Source organism: Asterias amurensis, chromosome 13, assembly GCF_032118995.1.
Source record: "Asterias amurensis chromosome 13, ASM3211899v1".
Taxonomy (NCBI): domain Eukaryota; kingdom Metazoa; phylum Echinodermata; class Asteroidea; order Forcipulatida; family Asteriidae; genus Asterias; species Asterias amurensis.
The window spans coordinates 4473035-4491970 of NC_092660.1; the positions used below are offsets into that span (position 1 = coordinate 4473035).

At 39.0% G+C, this 18936-nt stretch overlaps 1 protein-coding gene across 1 annotated transcript; it reads right to left on the bottom strand.

The window, feature by feature from the left end:
* Nucleotides 1-2: 2 nt before the first annotated feature.
* On the bottom strand, nucleotides 3-18576 carry LOC139946589 (E3 ubiquitin-protein ligase HECTD3-like). Its single transcript, XM_071944285.1, has 18 exons — nucleotides 18196-18576; nucleotides 17224-17399; nucleotides 16371-16599; nucleotides 15528-15646; nucleotides 14203-14316; nucleotides 13086-13168; nucleotides 12116-12218; nucleotides 11230-11451; nucleotides 10267-10372; nucleotides 9617-9734; nucleotides 9109-9212; nucleotides 8181-8303; nucleotides 7291-7380; nucleotides 6873-7079; nucleotides 5372-5576; nucleotides 4380-4473; nucleotides 2742-2810; nucleotides 3-2268 (listed from the first exon to the last, which is right to left on the bottom strand). Exons 1-18 carry the CDS (start codon nucleotides 18574-18576, stop codon nucleotides 2184-2186), a joined length of 2628 nt encoding a protein of 875 aa, XP_071800386.1. The 3' UTR covers nucleotides 3-2183.
* Nucleotides 18577-18936: the final 360 nt, after the last annotated feature.

The following is an 18936-nucleotide window of genomic DNA, read 5'->3' on the forward strand; positions in this document are numbered from 1 at the left end:
CACAACGAACTTGTTCGCACTACGTTCTGGAAAAATGTAGTCAAACGGACTTTAAACGGTATGCAAACGCAGTGAACGTAATAGCAACTTTTTACGGTCTGTATATAAACTTCATGGGTGGGCTCGGACGGGTTTGATCCAGGAGAGGTGCTTCAGAACTTTAAGCATGCCCAAGATTTTTGGGCGTCCATCTCGTCTGGCAGTTTGACAGAGTGAAAAAGTACGAGGACGTACTACGAACGTAATTGCCGTACTTGGATTGTACTAGGTACTAGACGACGTGGTGTGTTTGTGCATTAATTGGATGCATGTGTGCCACAGACACCGAGTCCGTTCGAAGCACGTTCGAAGCACGTTCGAAGCACGTTCATCCTGTTCACAGACATACCCAACTCTCATTCTAAATACATAACTTTGACCAGAATTTAACTAACTAGGGTCACTCTCTAGACATTGTCCGGCCAAAGCTATCTGTTCCAGCCAGACAACAACCTTAATGCCATTATACACTTTCGGAACAGAAACAAAACAAAAAAGTTCACAGATTTACAAATAACTTACAGGGTTTACAGAAGGTAATAGTAAAAGACTTCTCTTGAAATAACATTCCATAAAATGCTTTACTTTTTGAGAAAACATTGAAACAATTCTCGACATCGAGAATTACGGATTTATAGTAAACACATGTCATGACATGGCGAAACGTGCAAAAACAAGAGTGGGATTTCTCGTTATTTTCTCCCGACTCTGATGACCGATTGAGACTAAATTTTCACAGGTTTGTTATTTTATATATAAGTTGTGATACACGAAGTGTGGCTCTTTGGACAATACTGTTACCGTAAGTGCCCAATGGCTTTAAGATTTGTTTTAGGACGTGTTTAGATGTTTTGAGAACTAGTTCGGTGTGAATGAAACTTTACAAAGGAGAGTTGCATGGTGCAGCTCAAAAGCAAAGTTGCTCATAAAGATGACATTTCTCAGGAACTTTCTATTACGGATTTTCTGTTTTGACTTTTTATTGTGCAGTATTTAGAAAATACAGGTTGATGTTTCTGTCACTCAGTTGTATCAGAATTTATCAAATGAAATCTAACAAAATATCATCATTTATAAATAAACTTTATTTTAAACAAACAGTACACAAAAGCCTGAAACAGCTTATCGCTTCTTTCCGAGAGACAAATTATGCATTCCAAAGAAGAATTAACCTATCTATTTTTCATATTTTGTATTAATATCAAACGGTTTTGAAATATTTTAAAATATTTTTTTTTTTTATGGCAAACATAATTTCACATGCATATTTCATATGCATATGTGAACATGCATATTCACAAATGTGCATGTTAACGCCGACTGGAGGCCGGTCTCTGGCGTTATTTACGAGCCTCGAAGTGTGACGTAAGATGTTTAGGCTAGGGGCACTATGGAATGAGTCCCTCTAGCTGACTGTGTAGGTATTCTACACGCGCATTACAAGTCTTATTATTATTAATATTATTATTTTAAACAAACAGTATACCTAAGCCTTGAGACCATTTCAGAACTGACTCCGCGGCAGTACAGTTAATTATGATCCTATGTAAGCTAAAGTAGTAGTCCAGTTTATTTTCTATTCCATCCGCCCTGGTAATAGTTAAAAAGCAGGACAGTTCTTTTCAGAACTGAGAAGTCTCCCGAACCTCCGATTATCTACTCCACGGCAGTAGAATAAAGCAAGACAGTTCTCTAAGAACAAACTCTACCTGGCAAGTAGATACACATATGGTGTTACCGCAACCAAATAAACATTATTATTATCCCTTGAATATTTCTAAGAACACTTCCTTTATTGTCTTCTCTTCTTTAAGTTCTTGGTTTGTACAGCGAGTAAGTTTGCTTTTCCGAGAGCCCTTGGCTTCAAACCATTGGTTTTAAACCATCGGTTACTATAGACGATGTGACCTCTGACGTCACACGAAAACCATAACATGATTCGCGCGCATACCGCCAGGCAAAACCTTTGTGTTTTGGCAACCAGCTAGAAAGTGTATGTAATCTTACCATGACTACGACTCTTTTTGCCCGGCGAAACATGACGTATACAGTGTTTTTTCAACAGAGGGCAGTTTGAATGTAAACATAGGTCACATCATCTATAGAATGAACTTTTATAAAAGCTTACGATAAATGTAGATTGCTCATTCATCCCAGGGGCTCATGTCTGTGTCAATAGCGACACAGTTGTAGGCTGCGTATCGCAACTTCTCCTCTGCAACTTTGGCACTGAAAGAAACGTAAAATTTATTTCTTTTATTATTATCTTTATTTAAGTTTATCTTACTTCATTGACAGGATCTTTTAGAATGCAGAATTAGTTGAGGTATGTGGTAGCACCATGTGGAAATCTCTTTTGAGTAGTGTTGATTCTGAAAAGAACTGACAACTTAACTCTTCAGGAGACGATCAGAGCAAACCAACAGTTCTTTTCAGAAAAAAAATCACTCAAAAGAGATTTTCACATGGTATTACTACGAACCTCATACTTCCACTATGCAAAGTTTCAAATCCTACTTTGAGTGCAGAATATGGAAATGTCCAAAACAGAAGATTTTTTTAAAATTTACTCTTACTGTCTATATTTTTATATCTCTTTTGTATGTTATGATATTTTGATGATGCAATTGTGATGTTTTATCTGTGAAATAAATAAATGAAATTAAATTAAATTGAAATACATCTTTATAGAAGTGTTTTACCTGGAGTAGTTTGGCAAGAACAGCGTGTTGGAACATGTGGACGATTCGGGTAGTGAATCAGTCATATCACTGAAAAGTAAACATATAAAGAAAAACAATATTCATAAACACCCCTGTTATTTTAGGCTGTCCTATTGGTTCAGTGGTGGACAAAATGACCATTCATAAATATCCCAGACAGTTTCTCTACTCCTATTGGTGGAGAGCGCATCACGTGGGGGTGTTTAAACAGTTGATAATGACCAGTGTTTATATCCGGCTGGCTTCCACGCGTCAGGCGCACAAGATTATCATGCAGAACGCAACTCATACAAGTAACTACTAGTAACAGCTCGTAACCTACTTCTAAGCGCGCTCACGTAATCTATTTCTAAGCACGCGCACGTACACACAACCAAACACACACCAGACTCTTCACAAAGTTTTTGAAAAAAAATATTTCAAACCTCGAATTTTCAACTGTCACGTGTCTGTAATTGTGTTTTTGTAACATTTTTTAACAAAAGGGCATTTATGAATGGTAATAAAAGAGTAGTGACTCTTACTTAAACGTCCATTTAAAACCTTGTAGGGCCGTTGCCGTGTGCTTAAGGCCCTCTCCTTCGGCTCGGGCCTTTATCAAACGGCAACTCGACCCTGCCGACTTTAAACGGCCATGCAAGAACTCGTTGCTACCCTTTTATTCCCTTATTTAAGATCTGATTTAAATGGCTGATAAAGATGTAACTGGAGCTGTAAATACTCATTTTACTAAACTTGTAGCCATATATGCAAAATGGCCTGCTAGCTAATGTGGAAATACATAATAATAACAACATTGATAATAATACAAAGCATTTATCAGGCGCTATACAAAGAACAGATCGCCTAACAAAGGGAGGACAACACAAGAACAAAAGCAAAACAAAACTGGACCAACGACAAGCCAAAAGACATGTGTTCATCATGCATTCTGGTTTAGTGCACATAGCCTTAAAATGAGGTACATGCCTAACAATGCACCAGGCCTGTAATTAAATGAAGGTCATGGAGGTCAGGGCCTCTTATGCCCCTGATTTTGGCCTTGGTGCCCATCAAAAGTTTCCCGTTGACTTTAAGATTTATGATGGAAGTGCCCTTTGAAAAATGAAAATGACATTGCCCTTTCAACGTGTTCAAATATGAAATTCCAGGCATGATGCACTCAATTCTATGTAGCCGTATTATGGCGGTATCCTTAAAAGTTTATTTCATTGTGCTTGGTTTGCGGTTTCATTTAAAAGGATTAAAAAAGGATTGCACGCATTACGCACAGCGCATGAAAGACACATGGATTTGCAGCCTACTGAATTTATGACTGAGCGGTTAAGAGCACCGGATTCAAGCTCTGCTGTTTGATCAGCAGAGTGTGGGTTCGAATCCCGGTTGTGACACTTGCTACATAAAATTGGGGAGGTATTGCTTTCTGCTCTACCGGCCAGGCTTCGGACTGATGATACCCAAGCCTACATCCGTATGGACTGTAAAAGGGCTAACCCTGTTTCAGCCCTAGGAGTAGGTGGCAACGGCCTCTGGACAAAAATAATTGTAGCCCACACCTTGAAGTGGCCTTCAGGCCTCGTGTGTCTGGCGACTTGCATAACAAAAAAAATGACTTACTTGTCACTGGAGTAGCTCCTCCCAGGACAGATATACAATGGTGTTGGAAGACGACGTCTCCCCGTCACAAACCGCAAGAAACGACTCCGATCCTCTGTAAAAAAAAAAAAATGCAAAGACAGAACCAGCATTTAGGATTGAAATATTCCAGATGGGACAGTTCTTAAGTAATTTCAGATTTTAGGCTTTTCAATGTCTGCCTGGTTAAAATTCTATGCTTTTTTTTGGATATAAAGAAATCATCCTCTTTCATGAACATATAACTCCACGGGTGTAGGAAATGCTATAACTTCATTCTACCTCCTAAGGTCAGGTCCTAATTTCATTGAGCCGCTTTTAAAGCAGAAATAGTGGAAAAAGGAAAAGCAGAATAAGAATTCCATGCAAAATAGCTTTCCATGTGTACGAGTTGTCACTGGTGTCCCGTTTATTTTTGTTTCTAAGCAGTGTTTGTTGCTGTGGCTTAAAGGGAAGGTACACGTTTGGTAATTACTCAAAACAAATATTAACTTAAAAACTGACTTGGCAACGAGCATTGGGGAGCTGTTGATAGTATAAAACATTGTGGGAAACGACTCCCTCTGAAGTAACATAGTTTTTGAGAAAGAGGTAATTTCTCACTAAAATAATAAAAGACCTCTAGCTAGAAGTCTTTTATTCATATCTGAAAGCACACAAATTCATCCAACAAGGGTGATTTTCTTTCATAATTTTCTCACAACTTTGAGGACCGATTGAGCCCAAATTTTCACAGGCTTGATATTGTATGTTTATGATCGGATACACCAAGAAAGAACACTGGTCTTTGACAATTACCAAACGTGTACAGTGCCTTTAAGCGGATCTATGAAATTGGGCCCTGGATCCCACTTTCAGAACAATTTTGTCACCAGTGACTTTTACCCCTGTTTCTATCACACATGAAAGAAATATATCCCACAACTTTGCAATGTCCCTTCACCCAAAATGAAGTGGCAGAGATGTCCGCTTACCATTGGTGAAGTTCGTCAGCGCTTCCCAGAGGTATTTCACCCTTGTATCCGTCTTTTCAAGATCTTCAAAGAAGGATGTCTTGCGGAGGGCTTCTACGCTGATCTCCGGATCCCCGCACACTTTCTTCTCCAACTCTTGCCAGGTCAAAAGGTCAAGGACCGCTTGAGGGACGACGCGCAGAAGTCCTCGTCGCATTGCATCTACCTGTAGTTCAATTCAGTTCAGTAACAGTTTATTTTACAATAAATATAAATCACAGAATATGCCAAATTTCAAGTTATAAATAATAGAAAAAAGGTATGTATATACGACTTACGCTAGGCCTCGAGCTTAACTCATAAAAAATTACAATTAGGTAAAAAGCAATACATAATACAGAGAACACAATTATGAAATCACAAGATGAAGAAGAAAAAAAATATTAAAACAAAAACAAAAGGTAAAAAGGCAAAAAGATAACGGCATAACAGAATAATTTTTACAAATTAGATATGGATACTAAAATATCTAAAGTAATTTAAAAGACAAATGCCGCAGGGGAGAGGTTGCCAGCACATCACCCTACGCCAAGATCCTCAGCCACTGGCATACATAAAAAGATGAAACAGAAATACACATGTACATGTATATAATTAGTCGAGCTTAGAGGTAAAAGGTTATAGAACTTTTACAAATAACCAAATATAACTGAATACATATGGACACCAACATTTATGCAATAGAAAGGAATCAAAATACAAAGGAGGGAGATTTACAAATTTACAAAGGTTTAAAGAGAGGGTACACGTTTGGTAATTGTCAAAGACCAGTCTTCTCACTTGGTGTATCCCATCGTAAGCATAAAATAACAAGCCTGTGTAAATTTGAGCTCAATTGGTCATCAGTGTTGCGAGAAAATGATGAAGAAAAAAATACACCCTTGATGGACGACCTTGTGTGCTTTCAGATTAGAATAAAAGACTTCTAGCTAGAAGTCATTTATTGTGTTAGTGAGAAATTACTTCTTTCTCAAAAACTACGTTACTTCAGAGGGAGTCGTTTCCCACAATGTTTTACACTATCAAAAGCTCTTGAATGCTCGTTACCAAGTCAGTTTTTAAGGTAATATTTGTTTTGAGTAACTACCAAACGTGTACTTTCCCTTTTTGAAAAAAAAACAGCTTTAAAAAAACAAAATGTGTATAGTAACAATTATTCAAGCAACAACAAATCAAAAGGGTGGAAGTTTAACTACATGCAGTACTAAAACTCTGAACAATGTACTCATTCTAGCAGTGTGTGGAATTTTGACTGTTTCGGAGTTCTTTTTTTTCTGGGGTTCTGGTAAGAATAGCACACCACACCAATGCTAAACAATAAAAACTCAGAACCAAGATCATAGAAAATTCAATATTCTTTTGTGCCTTGAATATGCCGACCTTTGAGACGCTCCCCGGGTAAGTTCCCACTCACAGATTCTAACACAAAATTACACCAAATATTAAAACTGTTGATCTTCACCTGGTCTTTGTTTTCATTCATCCTGACGGACTGAACCAGCCGACACCATTCCATTCTGTCCTCATAGGCGACTGCGGCCTCCGACCCTCGACTGGTCAACATGACCTCTGACTGGTCACTCAACACCGTTGTAAAGGTCATCTCACTGGCAAAATTGGTCTCAAATGTCTCCTTGTCCATCTTTTGGAACGATTCCAACAACTTCACCTGGAAAAAGAAAAATCAATCAATCAACAATTGTCAGTTTAATATAAATAATAATCAATTATTTATTCATTTTGTAAATTGAAATTGAAGTTGGTTTATCATTCACAGACAATGACAGATGATCAGATGAAAACCAAATATTCTCAGAAAAAATACAGAATTTACAACAAACTCTGAAATTTTTCATTCGTGTATTTATTAAAGAACTTACAGCTGCTTCATCAACCGTCTTAAAGTCCCTGGTCCACGTCACTCTCTCTCCAGCCAGTATCTTCCAGATAAACGAGGGCAAAGCCAACACCTGAAAGCAACAAAACTCAACACATTACTGACGTACATTGTATCCAAATTTTGAACTATTGGTACCAGGTGCCAATCTAACACTCCTCAACCCCACTTTTGCAGTCTCTACACCAACTTCTGATTCAAAAACACACTACTTTCACAATTCTCCCGTGCATGGACACAGTGTTTTATCTTTACACAAGTTAGCATACCAGGCCTATCTGGCACCTCAAACAAAAATAACAAAAATATTGATAAAAGAGGGAGACTTTGGACAAATCTGTCGATAAAGCTCAGTTAGTAGAGCAACGACATGTCAATCTGCAGGTTGTTTGTTCAAAACCCGCTTTTGTAAATTTGTCTATGTTCAAACCCGAATCATTAATTTGATTAAAGGAACACAGTGCCTTTTATCGGTCGAGTTGGTCTTTGAAAAACGTTTGTAACCGTTTGTTATACAATGCATATGGTTAAAAAGATGTTTTAAAAGTAGAATATAATAATCCACATTTAGTATCAATCGAAGATGCATGGTTTTCCTATTACCTCGTGGACAAACACGGTCGGCCATTTATGGGAGTCAGATTTTTGACTACCATAAATGGCCGATCATGTTAGTTCGCAAGGTAAAACCACGCAATTTCGAGGCAAATGTGTGTGGATCATTGTATTCTACTTTTTAAACATCTTTCTAACCATGTGCATTTTATAACAAACGGTTACAAACGCTTTTCAAAGACCAACTCGACCGATCCAAAGCAACGTGTTCCTTTTACTACATATTAATTTTACATGTTGTTATTTTAACTCACATACCAGATGCTCCTTGCTACGTAGGCAAGCTCCCATCAGCATTCCTATCCATTCGTACTTAGCAAACAGTTTACAGGAAGGGTTCGGCACGTACATATCACGATAAACATTAGAGTTGTCTAATTGCTGTAAAGTACAAAAAAAAAACCAACATTTTATTATAAGAATGATAATACAACACCAGTGCCATGACACCTGGGGCACTCACAGCAACTGCCGTGGTGCCCTGTGCTTTTGCTGTGGTGCCATTTGCAAAGATCCAATACAAGTTAACAAATTCCACTAAGAAGTGCTTTCAAGAAAGAAATTCAAGGTCTGAGTGATTCTTGGCCGAGCGGTTAAATTTACTGAACTTAAATTTGAATGACCTAGTCTTTAGAGAGTGGGTTCAGCTCCTTGTTGTGCTTGTGGGCTAGATACTATGGGTGCGTTTGTTTAGCTTCCCTGGATATACCCCGCAGTGCTCACTCGGGTGAGCCCCTGACAAGAGCTAAACGAACGACCGCTCTCGTAGTGACGTCGTTTACCTGGGGCCAGCCCCCAAGTGACCCACTCCACTGCCCTGAGTGAGCCCCTGGAATGACGTCAAAAGTTATTCGAACGCACCGGGGCAGACCGGAGATGACCCAGGGAAGCCAAACGAACGCACCCTATAACAAGGGATGAGATTGGACGAATGTGAACGTTCCTTGAGCACCTCATTTTGGTGGATTTTGGCGCCCTATAAATATTCTTTATTATTATTATTCCTGAAAGTAGGTGGGTCACTCCCTTCAGTCATTCTAAACCCAGTACAATTTAGGAGGTTGACAGACTCTGTGCACCACTACAGGTTTGGACACAATGTGTACTACTTTTTCTTGAGTTTGGTGCTGTTATCCCCCTCGGCCACTACACCCCACAACTAAGAGGAATCAGCTCTGAATATTACCTGATTGAGTGTTCGAATGAAGAACGGTAGAGGGACTGGATGCTCTCCTCCCACTGGGCACAGTTCCTCAGCAATATCAGCTAAACTATCTCGGAAACCTCCTCCTGAAACCAATGCACACAAAAAGGCTTTAGTCAGTTTTTGTATTACACAAAACACCATGTCCTCAGATTTACATTAAACTTACAAGGTTTGAAGATAATGATGATAAAAAGCTCTGCTTAACATATTACTAGCTGAGGTGCTGTAGCTTTTGAGAAATGAGTAAAACAAGTCACAAAAATAATGCTTGTGTCAGTGAGACGAAAATTATTTTAGCATGTAAAACTTATTAACAAGTTTTGGTAATATACCATTGCTGGAAATACATTTTTCATGCTAAAACTGGCTATATTTCAGCGTAATGCATTGAAGTTTAGAGGGTTCTTAGCATCACGTAGTCGTAGCTGTAGCTACCCAATCCAATACAGCTGTAGTCAAAGTTTTATGGCCTCTTTAATAATCTCACCTTGATCAATGATGCCTTCAGACAGGAACTTGCACTCCCACCACTGATCATAGCTATCAGGCCATCTGAAGTCCAGAGACTTCTCGCTACGATCCTTAGGTTTTAAACCTTCGTAGATCTAGAAACAAAGAGAAGAAAGACATATTTAATACTGTAGACTGATGAAACAGGTGTGAGTAGATAACAATAAAATACAATATTTTAAATACACTGTAGCAATAAGGTACTCGAGGCACTTGAACAAACACAAAACATGCAAAGCATGTTTTTAATTTTTGTTTAAAAGGAGACTTTCTGGGACGATAGGTGGCAGCAGACTTTATCAGGTAAATCCATTGTTCTCAGAATTATGCTCATGTTCAGAACTATGTAAACAATGGAAATTAACACAGCACCTCAGTAATTAAGATTTCAAGGGAAGCTTTCTACTATCATAATCTTCAACTGTATAAGTTTAATGTAAATCTGTGGACATTGTGTTTTGTGTTAGGAAAAAGTACATAGACCCTTTAAGGACACAAGTGTCGTGACCGGGACTCGAACCCACACTCTGCTGATCAGAAACAACGGTTGTACTGAACTGCTGAGCCACAACACGCCAAATCTTCCTCCCAAAGACATAATTATCCGATACTAAAGGAGAGACTGACCTGCGTAAAGACAGCATTCTTACAGGAAGGATCTTGAGAAGGATTGCCTCGGTGTTCAGACGCACTCCTTCTGTTGATGTACAGCTTAGGAATCTGCTGAGGTTGACTGTTGAGCAAATCAAATAATGCAATCAAATAGTTTAGTGGTCTGACGTTTCAACCTTAGCAACAGTCTCTCTTGAAATCAAAGTGCGCTACGGAAGCGAGAAAAATGCGCTTTACAAATTTGTCCCTGCTTATCGGGCATAGTTTTACTAGTTCAAAACTTTCTCAACTCCCTGGGGAGCAGGGAGTATACAGCCTAAAGCTGCAAATATTAGAGCTTAGGTGTTCATCCAAAATAATAACGTCTCAGCCCTTGCAGGTCTCCATTTTCACACCTGGGTTAGGAGAGGAACTTAATGAATAAACTGTAAATAAAAGTCAACTTGCGGGTACAACCATGTAAAAATTACGTTGTTTTTGGGGGGGTTTTATGGGAGGAGGGGGCCGGTTAAGGGAGTGTTGGCTCAGAAAAGAGCCAGTAGTATACGCTAGTCTTCAGGAGAAAAACAAATTATGGTTAAAGAGTCTCTCTCAGGAACACTTGTAAGTGTCCTGAGGGGATTTAAAAAAAAAAAATTCACACTAAGACATACATCAAATCAATTATTGAAGTTGTCAATACAGGTATTAGGAGCTCTGTAAACATTTCCAACAATTATATTACTTGCATGATCAGGCTCGATCTCAATGAAGATGGATTCATAATCAGAACAGGAAGTCATGAGATCTTCTCTTGTATGATATTTAAGAGAGTCACTGATGAACATGGCTGCTCCTCCCCTCAAGTTTGTTTTGACGAGTAGAATAAACAAGATAGTAGTTGTCTTAGTGGACATATGGAGGGGGATTTGAACCCAAACTCTGATGACTCGGCCATCACTCTATTTAAAATAAGTGATGCAGCAATAGCGTAATCACCTGGTTTCAGAAGCCTTCAGGAAGTGTCGAATGATTGCGTTCCTCTTCCTAGAGAGAGGCAGAAGCTGACGGACGACCTCCAGGGATGAAAACGACCCCAGCGTATACTCCCAAGCAGGAACTATGAAATGGATCACTCCGTCTAGGAGAGTGATAAATCGCTGAAGGACCAAAGCTCGACGGTATAGATGCTCCTTATCTACCAGCTCCAGTCTTGGGTACCTGAGACAAGAAGAGAGCGATGAGAATTTAATACTCGCCACCCTGTTACTCCAGCAACACTCTTCGTTTCTATGGGCCCCGCTTGTGGAGTTCTATTCATGATGAAATTAGCAAATTGCCGTCTGTGGGACACTTCAAGTATTCTTACAAAAGATTTCTTCTCTCCCATTATGTGGAAAAGCTCTCTTTTATAGTCATTCCAGCTCCTACATGTACATTAAGTTATGTGCCATTTGCTTTCATATTTCTCTCATAGCAACCGAGTCTGGGTCTTTTTTGGAAATGTTTTCTTGTAACCTGTTTGTCTTGTCTCCATGTTTGGAGTTTGTCTGTCTAGGCTGTCTTTTAAAAGCCTTGGCTTAATCCAGGCCTGTGAGCTGGGGCCAATTTCATAGAGCTGCTAAGCACAAAAATTTGCTAAGCATGAAATTTTGGCCTCGATGAAAACAGAATTACCAACCAAATTTCCACGTGGTTTTGAGGATAAACAAACAAACTTGTTTTTATCAAGAAAGAAATTTCATGCTAAGCAAATTTTTGTGCTTAGCAGCTCTATGAAATTGGGCCCAGGTCATGAAAACCGGAAAACTTGTCCGGATTTTGGGACAGCACTAGTCTAAAAAAAAAAAAATAGTGAAAATGATTTTTTGTAAACAGTTCTTACCTGACAAGCTCCGTTTCAGAGAAGACGTCCTTACTGATCCCAAGATGACGTTCCATGTTAGCGACCAGCTTAATAGCATGGATTCTACAGTCAATGCCATCATCTGAGATAAGATAGAAGACAAAAATTTTCAATGCAAATAAAATCACAAATATTAATGAAATACTATCTGAATATACAAAAGTGGTTTTGATAGCACAAGTTCTACAGTCGAAACCAATCTAAGTATAGGAACAACCAGAATCACTGACATTGTAAATGGGCTGCATCAAACTTTAGTTATTTGCCAAATGCAAATTAGATTTGAACGTCGTTAGTGATGTACCGTGTTTGATACCAGTGGCATTTGATACCATTCTGAAATATGTTAAATGACAAATCAAATCACTGTCATTGTACCAAGATACGTCAAACTTTTTTCAAAAAATGCAAACAAGATGATGAATGTTATCTTCATAAATACCCCAGACAGTTTCTCTACTCCTATTGGTGGAGAGCGCGTCACGTGGGTGTGCATAAACCTTTTGTTAATGCACACTGGAGCTCTGTTTATGCACACTGAGCTGGCTAGCGCGTGTCGGGCGCGCAAGATTTTCATGCAGAACACGCAAATCATAGCTATCAGCGCGTAATCTAAGCCCGCGCGCGTACACACAACCCACGCGCCTCAAACAGATTCTTCACAAAGTTTTGGGGAAAAAAATATTTCAAACCCCCAAATTTTCCATTGTTAAAGTGTCTATAACTGTATTCGTTTTTTAACAAAAGGGCATTTATAAATGGGAATAAAAGAGCAGTGACTCGTTCTTCAACGTCCGTTTAAAACCTTGCAGGGTCGTTGCCGTGCGATAAAGGGCTTTATCACACGGCCGCCGACCCTGCCGGCTTTAAACGTACGCTGAAGACCTCGTCGCTACCCTTTTGTTCCCTTATTTAAAAATGAATATGCATGAGAATTTTTTAAGCTTACCATGACAAGACTTAATCCTGATTTCAATGACTGGATAGTGTTGACTCATTTGTTCCAGCAGGCAAATGTCACCAGAAAACTCTCTACAAAAAATGGGTTCATGAAACGAATTTTAGAAAGTTTAATAGATAACGTAAGATTGATTTGGAAAAGAACTTTTGTATGTACTTGTAAATGAAGTATAGAAAGGTTTGCGGTAACACCATGTAATGAATATCTCTAATGAGTTGGGGCGTTTCTGAAAAGAACCGTTGGTTTCAACACGACGTTTCGATCAGTGTGCTCTGATCGTCTTCTGGAGAACTCATTAGAAATAGTCATTACATGGTGTTACCACAAACCTTTTTATATCGTATTTCCACTATGCAAAGTTTCAAATCCTACGTAAATGAAGTAGTTGCACTGTTATGGGTTTTCCTTTCTATCACACTCATGGGAGCGGGACAGATCAGTGAACCCAACTTTTGAGTGGCTTACAAGATTGTTCCTTGTCAACATTTATAAGAAATAATTTTACAACAACCCCCCTTTTTAATTGACTCTAAAATTATGTAATTAAGTTCATCTAGATTGTTGATAAATCATGGGTTATGAGGTTAATGTTTTTTTTCCGAATCACAAACAAATATTATGTTCATTTGGGATTGAAAACAAAGAAAAATTGACTCGGTCAAGATTTGAACCAACAATCTCCGGTTTAAAGTCTTGGGGCTCTACCAAATGAGCTATATGTAGCCCTATGTTGGCAGTGTCACTATTTTGTCAATGTCTTTTGTTCAGGGGGGGATACCAGAGAGAAGTCATACACTGTAACATGTAGCTGCCGTGTTGCCAAGGATCACACCTAAGTTTTACTATTAAACTTGGGACATCGAGTTCGACTCATAAACAAATAAGGCCAAATAAATGTTAAATAAACATGTTTAGTAGCCCCACTCGCTACTTTTTTTTTTTTACAAAACAAAAGTTGTACAATTGAACAATCTCAGACGGAAAACGATAATTTTGAAAGTATCCCTGCCAATTGTCTTTAAACAGGCAGGACGCTAAACATGTTTTCTTTTTTGGCCTAAAGAAAACAAAACTCAATCTGGGGTAACAAACAACAAGTACATACAAGTCAACATTGATGTCTTTGAGTTTCTTGAGGTTGTCTATCGTTCCTCCCATGACGATGATGTGGTCTGGCATGTAATTATCATCCTGGGAATCCACAGTGACAGACAACTTACTGATGGGGGAAAAAACAAAATAGTATGTCAAAGGTCAAACGCTGATACTATGGTGGTAAAAAATGTGATAGTTATAATAATTAAGTAGTTCTTGTATAGCACTGTGTACATTAAAGCCATTGGACCCTTTTGGTACAGACAAAAAAAATACCACAGATTTACAAATAACTTACAGGGTTTAGAGAAGGTAGTGGTGAAAGACTTCTCTTGAAATTTTATTCCATGAAATGATTTACTTTTTGAGAAAACAGTAAAACAATATCAATTCTCGTTAGCGAGAATTACGGATTTATTTTAAACACATGTCATGACACGGCGAAACGCGCGGATACAAGGGTGGGTTTTCTCGTTATTTTCTACCGACTTCGATGACTGATTGAGCCTAAATTTTCACAGGTTTGTCATTTGATATAGAAGTTGTAATCCACGAAGTGTGAGCCTTGGACAATACTGTTTACCGAAAGGGTCCAATGGCTTTAACGTATCATTACACTTTACTTTAGTGCACTGGTTATTGAGCTTTCACAACTGAAAACCGAATCCACATAGTGCCCTCAGCCTAATTCATACCAGGGTCCTAGAGGTGGAAGGCTAGGCAAGATACCACTACGCCAACCCGATTAAAAACCCAATTCACATAGTGCCCTCGGAAAGAATCGAACCAGGGTCTTGAAGGTGGAAGGCGAAGAAAATTAACCACTACACCAACTTCAAGGAACACGTTGCCTTGGATCGTTCAAGGTTGGTCTTTGAAAAGCGTTTGTAACCGTTTGTTATAAAATGCATATGGTTAGAAAAATGTTGTAAAAGTAGAATACAATGATCCACACAAATATGCCTTGAAATTGCGTGGTTTCCCTTTTACTTTGCGAACTAAAATGGTGGGCAATTTATGGAATTCATAAATGGCCGACCGTGTTAGTCGACGAGGTAAAAGGAAAACCACACAATTTCGAGTGATACATGTGTGGATCATTATATTCTACTTTTAAAATATCTTTCTAATCATTTGCATTTTATAACAAACGGTAACAAACACTTTTCAAAGACCAACTCGACCGATCAAAGGCAACGTGTTCTTTTAACTGCAGACCCAATCCGTGTAACGCCCTCAGCAGGGTTTAAACCTGGGTCGAAAGGGCGGAAGACGAGGAAAGATACCACTCTCGCCATCCAGGCCACCCGACGTCTATCTAAACTGAAGACTTACGTGATGATAGTTCCTTTCTTCATGTTGATTCTGATCCAGTGTTGTCCATGAGTTCCGTCGCTGGTCCAGTATGTGTTTTCATCTCCGTCAGTCAAGCAGTTTGCATCTTCATCATCAGCCTGAATAAATTGAAGGAAGAAAAACATGATAATTACAAATGGAAATGTACATCTAACAAGAAATAGTTTCAGACAATATAACACACAAATAAATTGGTGAAAAGGATGTGAATCTTAAAAGTTTGTGAACTGTTCTGCGATGGTCGATTTCATTTATTTTATTCTGGTTGTGAAGCGAAGGACTCTCAAAAAAGCGAAACTTGATCACTGTACTGGTCAAGAACACAATAAAGAGAAGACAAGAAAGAAGTTTCAGTTTTAGATGTGGGAGGAAAACCCGAGAGAATTATTCCAGGGGAAACCCATGCAGTGAGGTAAGAACTGAAAAGCCAATCCATTTGGTGCCCCCCGGCGTGATTCAAAGCGGGGTCCTGAAGGTGGAGGGCAAGGTATGGTCCACTACGCCGATTAGACCACCCAAGATTGTAAATGTTGATTAAGATTCACCCCTATTAGTTTTGGTCTTACCCATTAAGTTTGTAAGACACTGCTCTAGAATTGCAAAGGTTGTTGGTTTGAATCCCACCCGAGTAATATGCTAGTGATTTTTTTTTCACAGGACTCCGGGAAAGTACTGAGTAGGCCTATACAGTCTGACAGTGCTTACAGACATCGGTGTATATATATGTAAAACCACAATTAATATTCTTTATCCCCGATGCAAATTTCCATCAATTAGATTCAGCCACATATCAAGTAAAGTTCCAATATCTATTAAACTTACAGCAGTAGACGACACCACAACAGAGTTGATATACTGCTTGTTGCTTCCCAAAAGTTCATTGACCTGGTCCGTCTTCTCAAAGAGAAACCTCGCTAACTCCTCATCACATTCAAGACTCCAATTCTGAGGGACAGTTTGGAGGGTTTTCACCGCAGCGTCATCTGAAGGCGAGATTTTCCTCATCGAGCCCAACTTTAACATGTGTGTCTCCTCTACTACTGCTAGCCAACTGTCGAGGGAAAGGCAATCAGGATTTGAAAGTTTGGGTTAGCTCAGTGGTAAGGCATCTGCGCTACCAATGTAGAGGTTGTTGGTTCGAATCCCATCCGATTGATTAGCATGTGGAATTTTTTCACAGAACTGTGGAAAGTTCTTCTTCTTCCGTAAAAGTACAGTCCACCATCAGATCTGGTGTATTACGTACGTATTCCGAGTATACAGCAGTGCTTAAAATCAGTGTAAAGGCCCGGTCACACAGCAGCCATTATGAAAACGATATCGATAACAACGCAAAGAGAACGCTTTCAATTGGTTGAATTTCTCCGCACGGAATATGCGCACGCTTATTCAACCAATTGAGGGCATGCATTGTAAACGTTCTCGTTTTTGTTCTCGTTATCGAGGCCTGTGTGACCGGGCCTTTAAGGGTTAACAGAACTTAGGCCTAATTATTACATTTAAAAGATTTGGCAATGCAATGCGGGTAGACAAACAGTGCAATAAGCTTTTTGGTCCGATATCTTTGCCTAACAATTACACTGTTGGAACTAATTTGTCTTTCTTCTAAAGTCAAAGAGCTTCGATTTGTGCAGCTGCTGCATGAAACCAGAGAAGTGATGGGATAGATTCTTACTTTGTGATAACCTTCTCTTGTTTTCCAAACAGCATTTCTCTCCGTTCACTCATTTCTTCTTCAGTGATTGGAACAAGGGGAGGCGGATCATCTTGGTTAGCTTTGCTTTCATAGATGAGAAGCCAGCCGGTACGTATATCACTCCCTGGAAATGCATTCAGTTTCTCCAAGCAACTCTATATAAAATTTTAAAAATCAATTCAAAGGGAAGATGGTTTTTAATACAGTCCTTATTTTTTTTTTCTTTGAGAGGGCAAAGCCATTTTCGTTATAGATGCAATTTGCCTAAGGTAGTTTATGATAGTCTATTGTTGAACTTTTGTGATAAACATGATAAATGATAATTTAAGCTGAGCTTGTGTCATCAATCTTTTATTAACTTTCATCTCCATCTCCATTGGTTTTGTCAGCAAAATATCCTGCCGGATACATCAACGCTAACTTGCGCACTGCGTGTGGAAATAGACTACTGTACTGGTGGTGGGTATTACTTAATTATAATAGACCTTGTGCATTGACGTCATCCAGCCGCCATCTTTGAGGTCAAACGGTGACGAAACAATAGAAACGCACATAGATTGGCCAATGAACAACCTCCTTTTGACCTCAATACGGGGGCACCGTACTAAAATGACGTCATGAGCATAAGGTCTATGTATAGGCCTATACTATATAGTTACTAGTATAACTATAACTATGTCTCTTGAAGTTGAATTCAGCTAGTGTTGCGCTGTTCACAGCAGCTGAGGAGAGTGAGTTCCAGAGTTTAACAGTTGATACAAAGAATGAATCTGTGACGGCCCTAGCTTTGTGACTGACTTGAATGTTTTTTATTTGTTATTTACTAACTTATTTAACTTGAATTGAAACAATCTGATCATGACATAATAATAATGTTTAATAATCATGATTAAAAATGGTGCAACAATTATTATGACAAACTAAAATAAATTTAGTAAACAAAGAATTTACCGTCGTCAGTCTTATCCAGCTGCCAAAACTATTGCACATTTCTTCTCCACTAGCGACAATTCTCGTGTCTTTACCGCAGTAGACATGACACTGTTGCTCCGCCGGGCAATCCTTGCTGGGCACGGCATACACACCGAGCTTCACGCGCGATGTTCTCGGTGTTCTTCGGCTACCGGCCCCGTTGGTCGTCCGGCTTCTTGGGCTTGCCCGTCCGGCAAAAGTCGGGTGGATTTTGTATTCAATTTCTCCTGTGACGTAGCACAGTGACTTGGGAAGCGTTGTCGAGATTCGAAAACATTCTATACTTTCCTGAAGACAACGAATTCTGGCCAGAATTGCTCTCGTATCAAGTGGTTTTCCGTCCACTTCGGCGGAACCCATTTTTGCAACAATCTTATTAGACTGGTACCATGAAATGAGTTGTTAATTTAATACATAAATCGGATAGCGTTACCAGACTTTAACAACATTGATTAACAGCGCCACCAACGACCATCGTGCATCTGACTTTTTAAATACCCACACCCGCCCCGCCCACCACACCCCTTTGTTGGTCAAAATTATGACATAAAGTCTTATTTTCAGTCCAAGATTGTCTTGAACTCGAGATATAAATTCTAGCTAATTACCCATAAGCCTGTAACGATTGTCTTTTAAATTTCTAAAAATGTTTAATAGGAGTCTCCAAAGTATTTATCTCTAAAATATTTCCGACTACAAAAAAAAAAGGTACACACTCAC

Coding starts and splice junctions, on each gene's coding strand:
- LOC139946589 (XM_071944285.1), bottom strand. CDS start 18,576: ATGGGTTCCGCCGAAGTGGACGGAAAACCACTTGATACGAGAGCAATT. Junction 9,735..10,266: donor AGAATGCTGTCTTTACGCAG/GTCAGTCTCTCC, acceptor CTTTGTTTCTAG/ATCTACGAAGGTTTAAAACC. Junction 7,381..8,180: donor TACGTAGCAAGGAGCATCTG/GTATGTGAGTTA, acceptor TGTTGCTTTCAG/GTGTTGGCTTTGCCCTCGTT.